This window comes from Bolinopsis microptera, chromosome 12, assembly GCF_026151205.1.
Source record: "Bolinopsis microptera isolate Bmic1 chromosome 12, MBARI_Bmic_1.0, whole genome shotgun sequence".
NCBI lineage: Eukaryota > Metazoa > Ctenophora > Tentaculata > Lobata > Bolinopsidae > Bolinopsis > Bolinopsis microptera.
In genome coordinates, this window is record NC_087083.1 from 10,250,448 (window position 1) to 10,272,663 (window position 22,216).

The following is a 22,216-nucleotide window of genomic DNA, read 5'->3' on the forward strand; positions in this document are numbered from 1 at the left end:
ATAATTTTAATCATTGAATCAGTATTTTTATCTGTGCTCTGCGTAATGCATCACATGAATCAGTTTTTTAATCTATTAACTTATTACACATTTGTGCTCTGCTTTAGCATCACTTGACTATTTAAAAAAATTGTTTGTTCAGGCCATGACCTTATAGTCAGCCAATTGGCCATTGCTATATTATGTGTATATTGTTTGAATATTCTTTTCTCTTCAAAAAAATGTTTGAAGGATAAGTGATACAATAATCTCGCAAACGTAAACATAGATTTGACAGACTCAAAGTTTGTGAATGCAAAGTGTGAAAGATTCATAAATAGTAAGACAGTCGGAAATTTTGGCATAGCTCAGGGACGTGGACCAGGCTTTCAAAAACATTAAATTTGATTATTATTAGTGGCCTACTCAAGTTTCTGGCAATATTAAGTTTAGGACCTGTTTTCCTGGGTTTAAGTGGAAATCATGGCATTGCAAAGCCGTTTCGTTCTTGCACTATGAAACTAACTGACTCCTTTACGCAATAACCTGTTATATGTTAAAGATATGGAAATGGACATGTTAGATTCATGGGTCCGTCTGTTTCCTAAATCATAGTTCTCCTTGTACATGTGGTTCTACCATGTCGCTGTACTGGTGCACAAAGCAGTGGCAATGCACTTGATAAATCAAGCATAGTTAATCGTTAATAGTTAATAGTTAATAGTTAATAGTTAATAGTTAATAGTACTATGTTTACAGTATCCTAGGAAGTTTTTTGAACTTTTAACAGGAACCCCTCCTCATTAAACCCTCAATTGAGTTTCTTATCAAATGGATGAGTCGACCGAGGAGATCGCATAGATCCCTAGACTAGGTGATACTGGGATTCGAACCCTGAACCTTCTGCGCAGAAGGCGGATGCTCGAACTACTAGGCCAGGCCACCCAGCATAGTACAATATATCAGAGTTTAGAGTTCTAGAAAAGGTCAAACAATATATATAATTCAGCTATAAGGTTAGACAATATATTAACAATGTAATAAATTGTGTAAATTAAAAGTTAAAATTTGGTTTAAAAAGTGCTTATAGAAATTGTGAACATCTTGAAAGTCGGAACCCCTTCAAGATTAAACAGTACATTGAAGATGATTTGTAAGCGTCTTACCGTTGTAAGAATGTATTGTTGGCAATCATTTATCTTCAATGTCTATTTCCAATTAACAATCGTAAGATATTAATTTTGGTGTTGATATTTATATTTTTCCATATAGTGATTTGATACTTTGTAGACATGTGTGATGATGTTATGTCATAATTTTTACTTTACTTTACTTTACTTTACACATGATAGAATAAGGTTGAAAGGGATGAACCCAACAGTATACAGTACACTGCAACGTAATATACTGAAAGGATACCCTAATAATGTTTCTAAGATATCCCTTCAGAACATCTACACTGTGGTGAACAGTAAATAAAGTACTATCCTGTACAAGCTACGTCGTTGACATCAGACAAAGGAAATTTTACAATCATTATTTAACCTAAATTGGTCAGTGCAACAGGAATCTTAGGAAGGAAAATATTCATTAGCAAGAAGGTCACTAGCTGGGTGGGTGTTAGCCCATTGTGCGAAACAATTACTACCTTGAACATGTCATCACTAGGGTCATACAATTAAGAAAACAAGAAAACAAGAAAACAAGAAAACAAGAAAACAATTAATCAGTAGAATGTTCAGCACGGATCATATGACTGTTTTGATTTATTTTTGTCGACATAGGATCAGACATTTTCTAACGTTAGAATGACAATGACTGTGAGCGTAGACTATTGAAGAAGATTAGAATGCCAATACAGTGGAGGTCACACACAGATAGTTCATCTAATCATTGACTGATTGTGCAGCGAAATCATCTAAGACAAGATATTTATGGCGCTCGATTTCCGTAAATAATATATTATTTATTAGTAGGTGTGCGCGGCGCTAAAATGGGTTTAGTTTTTTCAAGCTGCAAACAAAATTATTGTCGCATACTATAACAACATATACTATTTATTATACAACGATTTTCAATTTATAGCACATCAAGCATACATATTACATAATAAATGCAATAAACCCACCATCAACCATGGTTTGGTAAAAAATTGTCTCCGATTTTTAAAAATTGGAACGAAAAGTGTAAATAGTACATATTTAACAAAAAATATTTACACTTTAGCTGCTAATTAAGTGGGCATTTTATCTTGCACGGTGCAATTGTGTAAAATGGAATAAAAATAGCCAATTTCTGGCTGAAAATGCATAAATTTGTAAATACCGCACTATAAAATATTTAATTCACAGGAAAGAAAATTTTTTTTTTTAGGAAAGAAAAATTTTTATTTACCACAAATAATCAATACATAATGTTATATTCATAAATAAATTCAAATTTCAATTTCAAACACATATACAGTACGCCGCGCACACAGCCACAATTTAAAATTGTTCAGAAATTCGTAGGTCAGCTGTAGGCGCCGCGCACAGGATCTATTTAATTGTTAACTTACAATTACATGTCACATTTCTTAATTACTAGAGCCAAAATTTCAGAAGCAAAATAATTTAAAAGATATTTCTGTCGTTTACTCAGTACAGGCCGTGAGCACTGCGATCTAATTAATATAATAATTGAGAGATTCCAAAAAACCGCGCGCTCGTTATTTATTGTGATTAAATTGAGTGCGCGCCACTGTGAACAGCAGTACCGCTCAAGCATGAATTAGTACTGAGCGGTACGCAGTTCTGCACAATATCAATCCTTCACAGCTCGGCGTGGCCTTATTACTTGTAAAGTGTATGTTTATAAGCTATCAAGACGCGCGCCGAGGTGGACTCGTCAACGGTCTTGAAACAAATGTTTTTTGAGTATCACCCGTTCAGTGTTAAGGTTGCTCTATCCAGAGCCCTTGCGCTTGTAGTGGCGCGCGCCCGTTGTTGTGAAACAAGCGCGCCCGCAGCGGCGCGAAAGTTGTCCTACGTTGTATGACCCGCCCCACTGTATCGTTGAAACTCTACAGGGTGAAGCGACAGTGGGGGTCACCACGTGATACAACGCGAAAGCACATAGTTAGGTGAAGTGTTAAGGCGTGCATGCAGCGTTGCCCAGTGGTGCATCGCACTTTGAAGAAAGCTAACCATAACCCTTACCGCAACCCTAACCCTAACACGAGCCCTAAACAATCGAATTCGTATTTTACTAGCCTGTCACCTGACCAAAACGGTTTTTTGCCCATAACTCTCCAGGGAAGCATTTTAACCCTACGTCATGGGGGGTGATTTGGAATCAGCGTCCAAAAATACAACGATTCCGATCACTTTCATGCCCAAAGGGCCTTTTCACAAGAATTTTCTTAAAATTTGGGCGAGCGATTTTGGATTTAGTAGCAGCGCCTACCTGCTACCAAGACGCGCGCCGAGTTGGACTCGTCGACGGTCCTGGAACAAATATTTTACGAGTATCACCCGTTAAATCGCACTATAATACAATTATCATTTCAAAATTTTAAAAATCTGACAACATTTAATATTGAATATAAATATTAATAATTTTGTCCCACCCATGATCAAAACTCGTTTTAAAAGATAGGATTTGTGATTATATTATACCACACGTCCACACAGATAATCATCGCCGCGAGAACTTTTTCATAATTTTAAAGTTGATAACGCGACGATGTTGATAATGGCCTTATTATAAAAACAAAAATAGTTTTAAAATAACTGAAACTGTTTTCAGTTTTATAAAATTTACGGGCCAAAACTATGAACTAAAAATTGTGAATTTTGCGCGAAAAAAGTGCGCGCTGCAATAAATAAAATTAAACCTGTCCAGTTGTTTTTACTTAAATACATAATAAGTTTACATGGAGACCTTAGGCTTTTCTGTTTATAAACAAAATGTAGATATGGAAGAATGCATGCTGCCCATTAATGATAAAACGCTATATTATACTGATTACTGTCTTAGTATACCGCAATAAAAGCAAAATGGCGCATGACTTCATGACATGCCAACAAAATTAACTTGCTCAAAATATCAAAAAACATGGTTTTTTGGCCCAAAAATCGGTTTTTTGCGATTTTGACCGCGCTAACTCAGTCCAATCATTTTGAAACTACTTTTAATCGATTCTACGGTCAAAAATACGTCTAGTAAGGTGTATCAGGGGTCCCTAGCGTATCATGCAGACAATGCCCGTAAGAGCCTCTACTATCAGTAGTGAGTAGCTTTTGTCGTTAATCATTATTTAAAAAAAAATTATAATTGAGGATGCAGATGCCAATCCTTTAAAGCTACTTTGCAGCTCCGTGTGGCCCAGTCTTGTAGGTTTACAACCTACCAGGACGCGCGCCGAGTTGGACTCGTCGACGGTCTGATCTCTCGTAATATTTTACGAGTATCACCCGTTAAGTTGCGAAAAGCATTATTTTATGCGCGGCACGGCGGTAGTCCATCGCGCTAAAACTTTTGTCGAAGTGATTTTAACATTTAAACGATTCTGTATTCCCCGTTCAAAATGTGTCGATGACCGCCATCTTTGTGCAGAATTAAGCAAGTTATGGGACATAACATATGTATCAAATTGAAATTGCTTTTCTTGCGAGTTTGTTTCTGGTTGTCAATTCTATTCATAAGATTGTGCTTGGAAAGTTTGTAACGTACGTAACGTACGTACGTGATCGAGCGAACACGCATTTTCGTGCTGGTAGAACTAATCATATTTTTTTCGCGCGCTACTGTAAATGCTATTTCCGCATTGTTTCGTGAGGTTCAATTACAAAGGGTTCAATACAAGGGTAACCTACCCTGTGAAAGGGTCCGAATGCAAGCTGCCTGCTGTATGTTTATTGTTTCCTGCAGAACTTTCAAATAAAACTAATTTTCTGCAAGAATTATAATATCAGTCTGATTATATTAGTTGAGAACGTAGCATTGAAACTGAATATATGCTAACTGTTTCATATTTGAATAAAAATTAGAAGAAAATAAAACGAATATTTCATCACATACGTAATATTTTTAATCAAAATACCAACCAACATTTTAGAAAAAAAGTGTACATTTGTAATCATTGTCATCAAATCGCTCCATCTTTGAAACAAAGCACGCAACAGATTTTCAAACCATTAATTTAATCTAAATTTAATCTAAATCGAATTAAAAACTTTAAAAAGTTATGACATATATGGCCAGCACAAACTTTGTTATTGAATAGACTAAATTAAAATAAATTTGCTAAAAACCACAGCGTAGCACATTAACTGTGCGTCAGCATGAGAAACTTGATATTCAAGTTAGAAATACTACGCAATCATTACCATCTAATTCCAGAACATTGTAGGTACAAAATGCCATTAACTTTTTCTAGAGCGCTACATTAGCTTCATCACATTTCGCCATTTTCATGTCCAGGTTTTCTTCTTGTATCGGAAAAGTATAACATTTTACTGTACATAGTAAAGTACAAAAGGTATGCTCCTGTATTATGTAGAAGAAGGGTCATGAAAATTATCACCTGAGCCACCACAAATTCCACCTAATAATTTAACCTTTCACCGAGCAACTGGACCAACAAATTAGAACCAACCAGTGAAGCCAACTTTGATATATCAGCCAATAGGATCACAGGAAAACAGTAACCTGTGATATCACAGCCAATAGGATCACTGGAAACAGTAACCTGTGATATCACAGCCAATAGGATCACTGGAAACAGTAACCTGTGATATCACAGCCAATAGGATCACAGGAAAACAGTAACCTGTGATATCACAGCCAATAGGATCACTGGAAAACAGTCACCTGATACTCCGGACACACCAATCAGGTTAATTCAAAGGTAATTAACTTTGACAGGTTTTGTGTAAAGTTTAAGGGTTGTTTGGGAATTAAAGATAGTACGGTACTTTTAACATATGTCAAGGTTGTATCCTTCAACTTCTCAATATGTCTGTCATCCAGTCACCAGTGACTAATTCGTATTTATTACCATAAAGTTCGCTACACACGTGGTTCACACGTGGTTCACACGTGACCGTAAAGTTTAACAGATACTACAATAATTGTAAGTATCTTTTAATATGCGTATAATACGTAATAAAACGTGAAAATTAATTAATCTTAATCAAAATAAGTAAATTTTCACAGTTTTAAATGTAATACAAAACAGCATGCACATTGCACCACGTGACACATTCTTTGTCTGAGCAGTTAAAATCTGTATGTAAATTTCTGTGTCTTCAAGTCTTCTGAGAGAGCTGATATATATACCACTGAATGTATCACACGTGACACATACACACAATTACACACGTGGTTTACACGTGGTCCACACGTGACCGTAATATAACGGTGGGATTTTCAACACTGAATAGAACTAGTCCGCGTGCATCTGATTTATGGGGTTTTTCTGATGAACCCGCCGGGTTTTTCCTCCGCCGAGTGATTTCCTCTGGTCTGAGTGTTGGAGCTATTCTTTGCTTACATCTGACACCTGGGAATAATACGAGTTAAATAAAATGAACCAGGATTTATTGTACATGGCAAGAGTTGTGATGAGATTTGTTTATAGTTTGAAATTAATGAGTGAAAATGTTAAAAATTAAGAACTTAAGAACCTACTATGACACTACATTTATCAATAAAATAACAACGAATAAGTGAATATCTACTGATCAATCAACCGCTTGGAAGCGCTTACCTCTGAAACAATATTGATTGGACTGTTTTCCTTATCTTCAATCAGTAACGACTCTGATTCTGAAAATAAAATAAGTTGTTACTTTTCAAATAGTCCGGTTTAATAGAAATTAGGGGTGTCACTGTCTAATTTTTCTGAACTGTCCTCATTTCAACGCTTTTTTAGCAGTCACAGGACTTAAGATCGTAACAGCAACACCCCTATTGCAATGGTCACTGAATATCCCAGAATTGCGTAAATAAAACACATTCAAGTCCAACATATATGATACGTAATCAAATCAAATTAAAATAGGATGCAGCGTTATTTTCAATATCAGTCCCATGCATGTCAATGTATGATAATGTAAGGGGTGATATTAACAGCAGAGGTAGGATTAAACATAGCAGCGGAGTAACAACAGCATGCCCAAATCAATAATCGTGCGGAGAAATTGTTCTAGAATTTGGTTCTAGAACCTCCATTGCCGAATGTCATGATACATTCTCAGCTCGTAACTCGTAAGTTTACCTACCTTACTCGGGAATATTATGACTATAATATTCCCGAGTAAGGTAGTTTTCGAATGATAATCTAGGGTGGATTAAACACCGATATTTCTGTTTTTGTTAAAAGCGAGAGTCAATGCTGGTCGCTGGAGCCTGGGGGCTACGGTCAATTCTTAAATGTTTCAGTATCTACAATAGTAGTCAAGTAGTGGCAATTAACTAAGTTACCATTACAAGTAAGCTTTTATTGTTAAAGAATGATTTCTTTTAAATGAAAACGGATATACAAAGTATCAGTAAGTTATTTGGTGGGGTGCTATTTTCGAGTTCATTAATAATGATGATGGGCCAGTTGTCAATAACTAATCGGCACTGAAAATATATATTGACAAGTAAATTAATTAATAATTATATGGATAATTATGCGTATTAAAAATTGTAATTATTATTGGCGATTATTATCTAATTAACAGGAAAAAGATTGTTAAATATACACTTTTCTGAAATTTATTTTTAAATGAAACACAAAAAAAAACTCCCAAACAGTTTTATAATAAAATAACCGAACGATAATTTTATAATTTATAACGTTCCATCAATTAATCAGCGATCGATGAACTATAAAATTGATAACAGAAAATAATGAACGGCTAAACTTTGATAACGGCAGTGAAATCAATTTTTTAAATCAATAACTATGGCAATTTAAGCCGTTTTATTTCCCTAAAAACAATAATAATTGGATGGAAAAATTCATTAAGTCAATATTTCGACTACTCACAACTAGTTAAAATACCATGTACTGAAAAGAATAAAAGCAAAAATAACAAATTAAAATTAATGGAATTAAAAATTTACAGCAGTTTATCAATCAGCGATTCTGAACTATGATCTGAGATTTAAGTTCATCTAATAATCACTACAATTATCATATAATTGTATAATTATGTAATTATTATATCACAACATGCTCACACGACCTCATGCACAATTATTTTATATCAACAAAGTTGTATCATCACCGAACCCTTGACAAGCTTCCCAGGGTAGGCCGCCTGATTCTCAAACACAGTCGGAAGGTCTCGCGGTGAGCATTCATCCGACATTTTTATCTCCTCTAAAGAATTTACATTCTCGTTCTCTAGGAGCTCAAAAGACTCGCTCTCACCGAAAGTGCTGGGTTCAGGTATTTCCATTTCGTCAAGCGATTCTATTTCAGCTTCAAAAGGATTTTCTTCCCGCTCTGTTTCAATAATTTCTGGTTCAATAATTGCCGGTTCAGTATTTTCTTCCCCAACAGCCGCTGGTTTGTCTGGAACGTCCAAGACAGGAAGTGTAGTTTTAGTTTCGATAGCTTCAATTATTGCAACTTTTGGTTCAGGAGTTGGTTCCGCTGCAATTTCGTTTTCAACGATTCCCACTTCAGCCGTAATTTCAGTTGGTGTCTCAACCGTCACGGTTTCGGTTTTCTCTTCTGGTTCCTTTTCAACAATGGCAGTTTCAGGTTCAACTATAACTGGCTCGGCTTCAAGAATCTCATTTTCAACTCCAATATCGGCGAGTGCGGCTTCTTCCTGCACTACAGGTACTACTGGTACTTCAGGTGCAGTTTCCAGCGCTTGCTCCAAAACCTCAGCTTCGGGTTCAGTTTCCATATCTTCCATTTCGAATACAGCTTCAGCATCTGCTGTATCAGCGTTATTTCCCGTTATTCCGTTATTTTCCAATTCAGGTTCCTCTTCTACTGCCGGTTAAGATTATAAAACCATGCAATTCACACAGCATAACAACAGAGAATTTCAAAACTCACTACAAAATTCAGCGAATAATTTTTGGCAATATTTTTTCTGCAGTATATTATTATATTATAAAAACCAGCAACAAATCTAAGTTCACAACACATCCACACTTTCTCATTCTAACGAACCTTCTTTAGGAGATTCCGTCAGGTTAACGATTGGTTCCACAACGGGCGAAGAGGTTTCCATATTATTTGATTCCTCTGATTCAGTTGAAATATCAGCAACAGGGTTGGTTTTAGGAGGGGACTCTGTGAGATTGTACTTTTCTGCGATTTTCATTACTCTTTCTAATACAAGTTTTTCGGGAGTTTTTGCAAGAGGAGTATCTTCTTGAGGGATGTCCAGGCTATTGGTAGATGTTTCTACTTCTTCGACAGCAGGTTCTTCAACATTTGCCTGTTCAATGATTAAAGGCTCGTTCACTTGCTCAACGACAGAGGCTGCCACGATGGGTGTTACAACAACTGGTGCTTCTAAGACTGGCTCTTTGATGGCAACTTCTTCAACAACTGGCTCTTTGATGGCAACTTCTTCAACGACTGGCTCTTTGATGGCAACTTCTTCAACGACTGGCTCTTCAATGGCAACTTCTTCAACGACTGGCTCTTCAATGGCAATTTTTTCAACGACTGGCTCTTTGATGGCAACTTCTTTAACGACTGGCTCTTTAATGGCAATTTCTTCAACGACTGGATCTTTGATGGCAACTTCTTCAACGACTGGCTCTTCAATGGCAATTTCTTCAACAATTGGCTCTTTAATAGCTAGTTCTTCAACAATAGGCTCTGAAATAACAACTTCTTCAACGACTGGCTCTTTGATGGCAACTTCTTCAACGACTGGCTCTTCGATGGCAACTTCTTCAACGACTTGCTCTTTGATGGTAACTTCTTCAACGACTGGCTCTTCAATGGCAATTTTTTCAACGACTGGCTCTTTGATGGCAACTTCTTCAACGACTGGCTCTTTGATGGCCACTTCTTCAACGACTGGCTCTTTGATGGCAATTTCTTCAACGACTGGCTTTTTGATCGCAATTTCTTCAACAACTGGCTCTTCAATGGCCACTTCCTTAACAGCTGGCTCTTCAATGGCAACTTCTTCAACGACTGGCTCTTTGATGGCAACTTCTTCAACGACTGGCTCTACAATTACCACTTCTTCAACGACTGGCTCTTCATTTACCACTTCTTCAACGACTGGCTCTTTGATGGCAACTTCTTCAACGACGGGCTCTTTGATAGCCAATTCCTTAACAGCTGGCTCTTCGATGGCAACTTCTTCAACGACTGGCTCTTCAATTACCACTTCTTCAACGACTGGCTCTTTGATGGCAACTTCTTCAACGACTGGCTCTTCAATTGCCACATCTTCAACGACTGGCTCTTCAATGGCAACTTCTTCAACGACTGGCTCTTTGATGGCAATTTCTTCAACGACTGGCTCTTCAATGGCAATTTCTTCAACGACTGGCTCTTCAATTGCCACTTCTTCAATTTGCTCTGTAAACAAACTTGTTATTAGAAATTGTCGAACAGCTAAATATTAAAGCTATCATTTCTATAAACTAGACAATCTGAATTAACTAATTACATTTTTAAACATTTTCTTTAAAAAGATAATACAGATAATGTATAGGAAAACAACGGCCGATTCACCTGCGGAGCCTATATAATTAGTTAAAAATGATAAAGGTTATTTAAAGGTTTAGAATGAATAATTGACATTAGATTGAAGTCGAAAATACAATATACATAGCTACATAGTATAGATGGGACATCTTTGTTGCGTTAAATGTGTTGGTGACTGTATTTGTATTCATCATATCGGTGATATCATAGCTATACATGATGAGTGATCTATTAAAAAACATGATTGATTATAACTTAATTTTGCCACAAAAGTTAAAGCAACTAAAGCTGATTGAATTGTATTCCAGCTGGGTTATTGTATTAAATTTCAACTTATTATAATTCATTTAAAATGCATTATAACTTAATATTATAACTTATTGGTGTCCAATTGTATCCCCAAGCAAAAACCTACGGAACCATAACATTACATAATATGTCAATGAAACTACATGAGCTTTCGGCGCTAACAAGACAAAGATTTGCGAAAGAAAATAATTTTGCAAGAGAAAAATCATGCAGATCAGAGAATATAGGTTTGAAGACATGAGCGAACAAAGACCACAGGATCTGAATAACATCAAATAGTCTCAACTTGTCTCTTTTAAATAGGGAGACAGGTGAAAAATTGAAGTTGTCCTCAATCACATAATATATATGAGATTGGATCAGAGATATTGTGATCATTGCCGCTCCATGTGCTAGACACCAATAGCTCATGCAGGCGTTTAAAGGTAGAATATCTGGAATACCAAGCGGTGTGTGCAAGACACGTGGCACTCCATATAATAAGGACATGTCACGTGGTGTGTGCAAGACACGTGGCACTCCATATAAGGGCATGTCACGTGGTGTGTGCAAGACACGTGGCACTCCATATAAGGGAATGTCACGTGACACAGGCCATATCCGTACCCTGAACTTGTCTGACACTGGACCTCTGTGAAACATATTCCTCCGTAACAATCACACTCCTCGTCTCCGTGAGACTCGTTGTCACGTGACTCTCCGAACTCGTTACTTGATTGTGATTGGCTGTCATTTCCAAATCGTTTTTCAGGTCGGTTGTCATGTCTAGAGCGTCCTGTATTTTGGCGAGAGCAGCATCCAGCTCGTCATCCATTCCTTCGTCGTCGTCGTCGTAGAAGTAGTATTGATCTGCAACTTGGATTTCTTTTGACCGGGTTTAATTATTTCTTTTTTCTTCACCAACTTAACTGATTCTTGTTTCGTCACGAGAATTGGGGCCGCTTAGACAACAATGTCACGATATAAAGGTCATATTGATGGTTTACACTGTACTTTATACGTGAACATGTGGTAAAGTGACCTTTAATTTAACTAGATGAAAAAGACTAAATAAATTCTAAATATTGAAACCAGGCTTGTGCTAAGGCTGAGGTGAAATCAACCAGGAAATCTGATGTGTGCTGTTTACTAAAACCAGAAAAATTAATTAATCAAATTATTCAATAGAAAAAAAACCGAACCTTTAGTCTCCATAGCAGGCATAGACTCAACATTAACAGTTTCAACCAAAACCTCTGTCTCAGTGGTGGTAACCATATCAGACTCTATTGATATCGTCTGCTGGGTGTCTACTGAGATAGTCTGTTCTGATGAGATGGTCTCTACTGATGGCTCGGAGGTTGGGAGCTCCTCTGGTTCTTCTGGTGCAGCGATTTCTTCCTCAGCTGTGGGTTTAAGATCGTTTAAAAGTCACGTGAGGCTTCATAAAAATGATATTTAAATTGAGTAGTTTTAATTGTGTATGTAACAAAAATAGATTGAGACAGTCGGAGGAAGAACTATTTTCAGGTAATTACGTATTATCGTTCCAATTCGCCATAAATGGTGTTCCAGTTTGAACATAATATTATGACGAAGACAACCATTTAATAAGTCATAAATGAATAATCGATTGAAAAATTGGGCTTTTCATTAGCCACATACTAGTAGTAGTACTGTGTATTATATATCAGAATATGACTATTTATACTAGCAGCTGGTATGTTGAACGAAGTGATACGATGCATTTATTGAATTAATAATTAATTACCAATTAACTAATTATGTAATTATTCATTACCTGGCACAGAGTTGAGATGTTCAACTTCTGATCGGGAGATGATGGACATTGACTCGTCCTGCAAAACAACTTCAGTTAACTTACAGTTTATGCAGCAAGTGGAAGTAAAGGGTGGATATTATAAGCGGGTATTTGTGGAACTTTGATAGATAAAAATGGTTTTTTGGGAGCATGATCTAGTAAGTTTTTTCTCTCCCCGTTTTCAAATCTCCTAATAGTAAAATTTATAAAAAATACAATAATCAAATCATACTCTCGGACACGTCAAATGTCTCAAATACTTCGATTTCGGCTCTTGTATTACTAAATGTCGTGATTTCATGAGATACTGCAGCAGCAAGACAATAGTATAGGCCGCCCAATAGTCCAATTGAATTACAGTAAACTGTGAGCCGAATATGATCTTATACCACTGTGCAACTTGCACACTGCAAAATGCACGCTCCAACAGTCAAATCGATAATTCTGTTGAAACCAGGACCTCTGGATAGAAACCTCGGGATAAGAGCATGGATATGAACCTCAGAATAAGAGCCTGGATATGAACCTCAGAATAAGAGCCTGGATATGAACCTCAGAATAAGAGCCTGGATAGAAACCTCAGAATAAGAGCCTGGATAGAAACCTCAGAATAAGAGCCTGGATATGAACCTCAGAATACGAGCCTGGATATGAACCTCAGAATAAGAGCCTGGATAGAAACCTCAGAATAAGAGCCTGGATATGAACCTCAAAATAAGAGCCTGGATAGGAACCTCAGAATAAGAGCCTGGATATGAACCTCAGAATAAGAGCCTGGATAGAAACCTCAGAATAAGAGCCTGGATAGGAACCTCAGAATAAGAGCCTGGATAGAAACCTCAGAATAAGAGCCTGGATAGGAACCTCAGAATAAGAGCCTGGATATGAACCTCAGAATAAGAGCCTGGATATGAACCTCAGAATAAGAGCCTGGATATGAACCTCGGGATAAGAGCCTGGATAGAAACCTCAGAATAAGAGCCTGGATAGGAACCTCAGAATAAGAGCCTGGATATGAACCTCAGAATAAGAGCCTGGATATGAACCTCAGAATAAGAGCCTGGATATGAACCTCAGAATAAGAACCTGGATAGAAACCTCGGAATAAGAGCCTGGATAGAAACCTCGGGATAAGAGCCTGGATATGAACCTCAAGAGCCTGGATATGAACCTCAGAATAAGAACCTGGATAGAAACCTCGGAATAAGAGCCTGGATAGAAACCTCGGGATAAGAGCCTGGATATGAACCTCAGAATAAGAGCCTGGATATGAACCTCAGATTAATTTACTAGTAGTGAGAGTATTGCCACAGTTCTGCAGTTAACTTATTGAGATTCAAAATTGTAACAGATCCTCAAATTTAAGACTTTACTTCGTTGTGGTTAAATAACCAATACATTAATAATAATAACAATAAATTGAAGTTTAAGAACACTACTATCATGATAAACTTATACTCAGCAGTGTTTAATATAATTAAGTAAGACTTAACAGAGTTAAAACTAAATGATCAAGATTTAATTTGGTCATATCTATTTTGGTCATATTATCTGGTGTTTGATCTTTGCATAATGTGTTTAAGTACCTTTTTCTGGCTTTAGTATTGACGATATATTGTCAAGCATAATTTACTTTTCTTAACTTAGTATTCATGTTATTTTCTGGGATGACTAGTTTAAACACTGCTGAGTATAAGTTTTATCATAAAAGCGGTGCTATTAAATTTCAAACCTATTAAACCTAAACGTGGATATCTATAAATAGACTCAGTATGCTGGGAATGTTGTTAAATAACAGAGTTTGAACTCAGACTTTAATCTTTGAGACAATTATAATATAATGTTATTTAAATATTGTAATAATATATGATATATATTATGTAATGCATCCTAGAGGTATCGCGGCGAAATTTGCTTGACAAAATCGATGCTTGATCGTTACATCTTTAAAACTTAGTCGTCTCAATAAGACGGCTAAGCGGTTTGCACACCCACGAATCTTCGTCACAGCCTCTGGATACCTTTTAAACAATATAATCCCCATTTTACATTGGAGTTTGACAGTTTTAACTACAGCTGAAGACGATTTACACAAGTATTTTGAAAGCTCCTGCTAATAAAATCCTTTCGTATCTCTTATATGTTTTAAATATCCCCCTCCAGGTTTTAACTAAGATATACTACACAATGGTGTTTGTTAGTTGTTTCGGAGTAGGACTGTGTTCCACTAACAATCCGCCAGTAACCGGTCAACAACCGTTTTCTAGAGATTCAATCTCTTATAACCGGTAATGTTATTTTAGTTACCTAAAACAAGCGTTTTAATATTTACCATTTCTTGATTTCTTGGATAGATTGATTTTGAATAACCAACTCTACCCTGGTCTATCAAGAACGGGGGAACATTCTAGAAGCTTTGTCTTTCAAGTTAAAACTTCGTATGCGTGTTTTGGCCAGACGAAACTAACAAAGTTGATACCTAAACAGTAATGAGTAAACACTGATTTGATATACAAAAATGTTAGTAAAAAACATATAATATAATGAATTACTCACCACAAAAGTTGGTGGTGGTTCGGAAAGAACAAGCAGACTGGCATCAGGAACTTCAGCCACCGGGTCAACTTCCTCAACAACTGGCTCCTCAACAACTGGCTCTGGGAGGTCCTCAGCAACTGCTTCAGGTTCCACAACTGGCTCAGGGATTACCTCTGGTTCCACAACTGGCTCAAGGACAACCTCTGGTTCCACAACTGGCTCAAGGACAACCTCTGGTTCCACAACTGGCTCAAGGACAACCTCTGGTTCCACAACTGGCTCAGGGATTGCTTCAACTGGAGCCTCTGGTTCTACAGCTACCTCAGGAACCTGAACAACAGTTACCTCCACCTCGGGTTGTTTGGTTGGAGATCCCTCCATCTCTCCAACCACCTCCGCAGCTAGTGGAGTTGAAGTGGCTACTGGAGTGATCAGTTCCAATTCAGGGGCGGCACCTTCTACTTCTGGTTCCTTGTAGACGAAGCTTTCTGCTGGGATGCTGACCGTCTGGAAAATATGATTATGATTAGAAAAAATTAAATTTTACAGCTATATTACATTTTTACAGAGTTACAGACACTGATTTCATTTAATATCGTATGATTATTATAATATGCGGATTATAATATGCGGATTGATCTAAAAATTAATTTGTTTTACAATTACGGTGGGACCGCTTAATATTATGTTCCTTTATTTCTGCAGTTCACGTACGAATATCCACACCAAACTGCTACTCTATAATTACGTTTTACACTCCACACTCTCAGTAAATTATGTTAAGGAGCATATTATAATTATGGTCAGCTGAGGGTGGGTCATCAGGTATTTGAGAGCTCTCTACATTTTAACATAATATCACTACAAGTATTATAACAACCTTGGCATTCGGCCCAACTTTTGTGCTTCCTTATTTCCTCTTTAAGTAATAAACCAACCTACTAATAACTTAATAACTATTATTATATATATATCTATATTATTAGAGAAAATAATTGGAAATAAATTAAAGAATCTAAGGACTATTGACTACAACCAGAGTTAATATTTCTCCTGGTACTAGACTCGTACCAAGTAACGATTACTATAACATTTTCTTTTGTAAATCACAGGGGGTAGTAACTAGTGTAAACACTAAACACCAATTATCTATTGTCAAGGGTACACTTAGTACATCCCACACAGCTTTGTTAGTCTGATCTCTTCGCATACTTTGTATCAAGCTATCACGTGGTGTATTACAATGATCCACGTGCGCGGTAATTGACCAATTTGAAGACAGAGCCCCTTATATAATACTGGTAATACGCATGTACTTAAACTCTAGAATGCGATGAGAGGGTGTAAAAATGTGTGTATAATTTAGTATACTTATAGTGTACATATCTAATTAGTAGTACTTGATAACCATATTATCAACGTTTAAAGGGCACCAGCTGGCACCTCGCCAGCAGACTCAGCAGCTGGCTGGTTGCCAACACATTCAGTAAGCCCCCCTCTACTGTACGACAAATAACAATTAGTCACATACTTCCGACTAAAAGAATTGTCAATAGACGTTTAAGAGTGTTGGGGTTCAGGTACATAAGTATATCAAGTCCACGATATGATGACCGATCTATTTCTAGCTTTATTACATCGTAATTTCGCTGTCGAGCTTACGTTATTACAGCTAAGTAGTTGTGGTACCAGCGGAGGAGAATTCAATAAATGTGACATAATATTATCATGTTATATATTGCGCGGCGCTCTATCTAAATTTAACATATTGTTTAAATGTGGCCATGTAAATTATAACATTATTTTGTAAAAGATCACGTACGCAGGGAATTTAGCCGACCCTTTGCCTCTCGTAATTACACATAATAATATGGATCATAAGATCTTTAATACACAACATCCGGTTAGTGTAACTTTACATCTAAATAGTGTTTATTAAATGATTAGGCCCTAATTACACCAATATATGGAGCCTAATTAGCTCTAATAACGTCTCCGTGTACCTCCAACTACGACGTTATCTGGTATTGCGAGATTACATTGATCACTACTACATTTATAATCATTAAGTGACCAGAAGTTTCAGCTGTATATCTTTAATATCTTGTATTAAAAGTGCTGAAGTCACGTGATGCCAGTAGTTTTTACAACGACTGAACAATAAAACTAGAAAACCCAGCCGGGAAGTGAAAGGTGACTATTTTAACTTTATTATCATGAAACGCACAAATCAGTTACTTTATGATCATAAACACTCGTCGTTCAAATCATTTAAACTTAATGATCACAAAATTTTAATCACTTTTAACCACTTTAACCGGCGGAGTATTCCCGGTAACAGCTAATATTATATATGTTAACTGTTCATTTCAACAGTTATATTTAACTCTTATAATATGTCTCATCAAATATTATATTTTGTACACGTTTCTTGGCTGGTATAAACTGGTCATTTTGACACTTTAAGAGGTCTTTAAGTGCTGCAAATAAAATATGATAGTCATAATGTCCACCATATGACATATCACGTGATATATTAATTCAACCGTATCACGTGATATAATTCAACCGTATCACGTGATATAATTCAACCATATCACGTGATATATTAATTCAACCGTATCACGTGATATATTAATTCAACCGTATCACGTGATATAATTCAACCGTATCACGTGATATAATTCAACCATATCACGTGATATATTAATTCAACCATATCACGTGATATATTAATTCAACCGTATCACATGATATAATTCGACCGTATCACGTGATAGTTGTGGACACAACAAGAAAATTGAGAATAATCTTTGGCGGCCAAATTCTGAAAAATGCCTGGCAAATTTTGGAATTTGGCCGCCAATTTTTTTTAAAGGCCTAACTCAAAATTTCAATACAAGAGATAAGGTCGAAATGCGATTCTACGTTGATTCTGAAAATTTCATGTAAAAATATTGAAACCCTATTGAGTTCTATTGTTTTGAGCGAAATCAGTTTTGCAAATATCGCGAACTGAGATATGGACGATTTTGTTTTCATTTTTTGTGATTATTTGAAATCCACAGTTAGTTAGATACTGAGCTGATAATCATAGAGAATGTGTAGTATAAGCTTACCTTTCATATAAAGTTGGTTTCATTCAAAAATATTGATATTTGACCAATTTATGGGCCAAAATCGATCAAATTTGGTGCGTATGCCCAAATATGGTCATATGGTTTTTGGCTCATAACTCAGTCATTTTTTGCCCAATCTTGATGAAAATTCATATACCTGTTCAGGGGACCACTAGCTACAAGAAAAGCACATAAAATCTGGGTTTTGGGCATGTCCAGGGTATTTGGCTAAATTGGGCCTAATTTGAACCAAATATGGGCGTGGCTGCCCCGCGGGCACCGTTTGGCGGTTGGGGTCGGGGACCCCCTCAAAAGTTCGGTCACCGGTCCTAGTTTGTTGGTCAACTGCTATCTCGAAACCAAGTTTCACAAAAAAATCAGGGTGAACCCCCCCCCCCCCCCCCCCCCCCTTAAGAGTAAGAGAAGGTCACAAATTTATGAACCATACTCCCTCTAACCTCCCAGCCACCTGATATGTTGTAAATCAGTAGTCAATGACTAGACCTGAGGGTTATTGAAAATTACAAAGAATAAAATGGCGTCTGGACTTGGGACCAGCTCATAGTACATTTCATTAATGCCCTATAAAAACCATTCTGCTAGCTAAAAATGGGAAATTGTAAAGTGTACACTAAAGTGTACACTAAAAGTAAACTAATGCGGTTAATGCGGTTAACATTACATCTGTCTCTTTCATACTATGAACCATAATGGACACCATATGTTATTGTTTTGGTGATATTGGGTTACTGTCTACACTAAGAAGGTGATAATTGTGGTTATTAAAAATATTGAATATTTTGAGAAGTTCAGGTTCCTTTGGTAGGTAGAGGTCTAATTGATGTCAAAATTTGGCGGTGGAGTGAGCCCCTAAAGTTCCCTGAAGAGTGGAGTACCTGGTTTTTCAGGTGTCTTATCAATAAAAGTAACAAAAATTGTACATTACGATTTTAGATACACCTCCCTTACTATTACCTATATCACCTGTATCACCTATGGCTATAAGTCCTATATAACTGTATGTAATATCCATGCTCGTTGAAAATGTTATTTACTCCGCAAACTTACAAACTACCAGTTGTTACTCTCCAGCTGTTTGGTAACTAAGCATGTGGAAATGTAATAGGTAATAACATTAAAAACACAATGTTACTTCATGTTGAGTTTGGGTGGATATCACCTTACCACAGGTGGTAAGGTCTACTTCAACAATCAACATTGTGGTATTTATCATTGTGGTATTTATCATGTGGTCAAATTTAGAAACAGTTGGTGAATATCCAATATTTATGAGACTTTCTCTATTTCAAATAAAAAAGAAGATATGAAGCGTGAATTTTTAATTGCGGATAAAGAGCGACACACTGGGTGAAGGAAGAGAAACGAGATAATCTCATTGCATTTACATCAGATGTAGAGGGAGCAGGTGTTTCTTACCAGAGCAGTATCAAGTGTAACCTGGTGTTCCTTTACTAGAGCAGTATCAAGTGTAACCTGCCGCATATAATACCATGTTCTATTAAAAGTAACATGTGGTGTTTCCTTATCTCCCACTTCACCACTTCTTCATGGACATATAAATTATCAAATATTCCCAGACTCTAGAATACTCCAGAATGTTACATTATCATGTTTTAACCATATTATGTTACAAACTGGTTCCCCTCTTCCCCTTCATTAATCTATGAGATTTTGCCCAAATACCCACACATTATCTGTAACTTCTCACATTAACTCAGGTGCAGGTGTCGTGTTACCGCGAGGAAGGTCGGGGACAGAGTACCGTATAACACGTACACTAGTGCCGTATAACACGTACTCTGAACACTATCACATGTCATTGATCGAGTGTGCCATTGAAAGACTTTCTAGCTTTTATCAAATTTGTTTTATAATAACCCAGCTTGACAGCCTGTGAGGCCTGATACTAGTGATATTTGAATTTCCTGGTATAATGACCAATCACGTGAGTACAGTGACCGATCACGTGAGTATAGTGACCGATCACGTGAGTACAGTGACCGATCACGTGAGTATAGTGACCGATCACGTGAGTATAGTGACCTATCACGTGAGTATAGTGACCGATCACGTGAGTATAGTGACCGATCACGTGAGTATAATAGTGACCGATCACGTGAGTATAGTGACCGATCACGTGAGTATAGTGACCGATCACGTGAGTATAGTGACCGATCACGTGAGTATAGTGACCGATCAAGTGTTTATAATGACCGATCACGTGAGTATAGTGACCGATCACGTGAGTATAGTGACCGATCACGTGAGTATAGTGACCGATCACGTGAGTATAGTGACCGATCACGTGATTATAATGACCAATCACGTGAGTATAGTGACCGATCACGTGAGTATAGTGACCGATCACGTGAGTGCTCAGCACAGTGCTGGATATAACACACACGTAACTCTGACATAGTTCACTTGGTCAGTCCGATTGTTGAATAGTTGAATGTTGATAGCTTCAAGGATTTATACATTATTGGCCCAAGGTTCAAGAACTAGAGGCGTTTTGTGTGTTATAAAATTTGACAGCACAGATGGCTGGACACTTTTATAAGATGACGTGAACAAGTTATATTACTACTTACTATTGCAATTAGACCACGTGACAGCGTAATATTAGACCACGTGATCACATGGAGCTATGTGCAGCATGCAGCATGTGCCCTGAACGCTGAAAACGTGCCAGATCTCAAATTATCTGACTACCTTTAAATGAAGTTTTGTAAAGTTTTTTAACTGTTATTGAAATTTTACATATATCGATTCAGCACGCGAAACGCTTAAATACGTGATTTTAATATTTTGTACATTGATTCACTCAATAACTGGGATGAAAAATCACGTACATAGAATGAAGGTTATGAGCAAGTGATCTATTATTGCAAGGACGAATTTGGTGGGGTATGATCAGGATTTTCAATACTACGCCGGACTGACCCATAATTCTTAATTGGGGTTCATTGCCGATAATATTTGCCTTCAGTTCATGGACCTGTTCAGTAACTCTGATATCCAAAATATTTGGCGCATCTATAACTAGTCGTGAGGCAAAAATGTTGTGATCATTGTTGAAACTGAAGAATGAGTAAAATATGTTATCACAATATCATGTTTTAATGTTTCTCTAACTTTCAAAAACAAGAAAGTTGGTACTCATGCAATGAGTCATGTTAAAACTTTCACTTACATAGTTATAATATCATAATGCTAGTACGTCATAATGATACGTCATAATACTACGGCATACTTATACGTCATAATGCTACGTCATAATGCTACGTCATAATGAATTGATACGTCACAATGATACGTCACAATGATACGTCATAATGGTACGTCATAATGAAACGTCATAATGATACGTCATAATGATACGTCATAATGACATAATGCTACATAACGATACTACCTTACTATTAATCTTACAACTGATCGTGTGTGTGTGTGGTATATTTTGAGTGTTAAGTTTTGTGACGTAAAACTCCGTCACACAAGACTTCACGGGATAGTAAAATATATGCAGTCCAGTGGGTTTGTGATTGTGTCTGTAAACAATTTGGCAAACATTGGCAAAAACTTAAAACTTAAAACAGTCATATTTATTTGGTTAATTTTCATTGTAATTCGGTCTAAATCGTGATAATCTACTGAAAGCGATTGTACTTATTTCTGGACTTAAAAGGCAATGTCTAAGGATGTTAATTCACAAAGTTAACAATGCCCATAATATTATAATACAGTAGTTTGACTCTTAAATACCTCTTGGTTTAT

The 22,216-nt window shown here is 36.7% G+C and overlaps 1 protein-coding gene across 8 annotated transcripts in view; it reads right to left on the reverse strand.

The window, feature by feature from the left end:
- Window positions 1–5,027: 5,027 nt before the first annotated feature.
- LOC134824631 (calphotin-like) overlaps window positions 5,028–22,216 on the reverse strand; it is a 35,450-nt gene continuing 18,261 nt past the window's right edge. For 2 of the 8 annotated variants that reach the window (XM_063836586.1, XM_063836587.1), the window contains exons 9-16: window positions 15,318–15,806; window positions 12,741–12,798; window positions 12,142–12,345; window positions 11,567–11,809; window positions 9,146–10,522; window positions 8,246–8,962; window positions 6,731–6,789; window positions 5,028–6,523 (exon numbers count right to left, since the gene is read on the reverse strand). In XM_063836586.1, the coding sequence (XP_063692656.1) occupies window positions 6,500–6,523; window positions 6,731–6,789; window positions 8,246–8,962; window positions 9,146–10,522; window positions 11,567–11,809; window positions 12,142–12,345; window positions 12,741–12,798; window positions 15,318–15,806 (3,171 nt within the window). In that variant the 3' untranslated portion in view covers window positions 5,028–6,499. The remainder of the gene's footprint in view (window positions 6,524–6,730; window positions 6,790–8,245; window positions 8,963–9,145; window positions 10,523–11,566; window positions 11,810–12,141; window positions 12,346–12,740; window positions 12,799–15,317; window positions 15,807–22,216) is intronic. The other 6 variants (XM_063836589.1, XM_063836588.1, XM_063836591.1 and 3 more) reach the window with 6 other exon arrangements.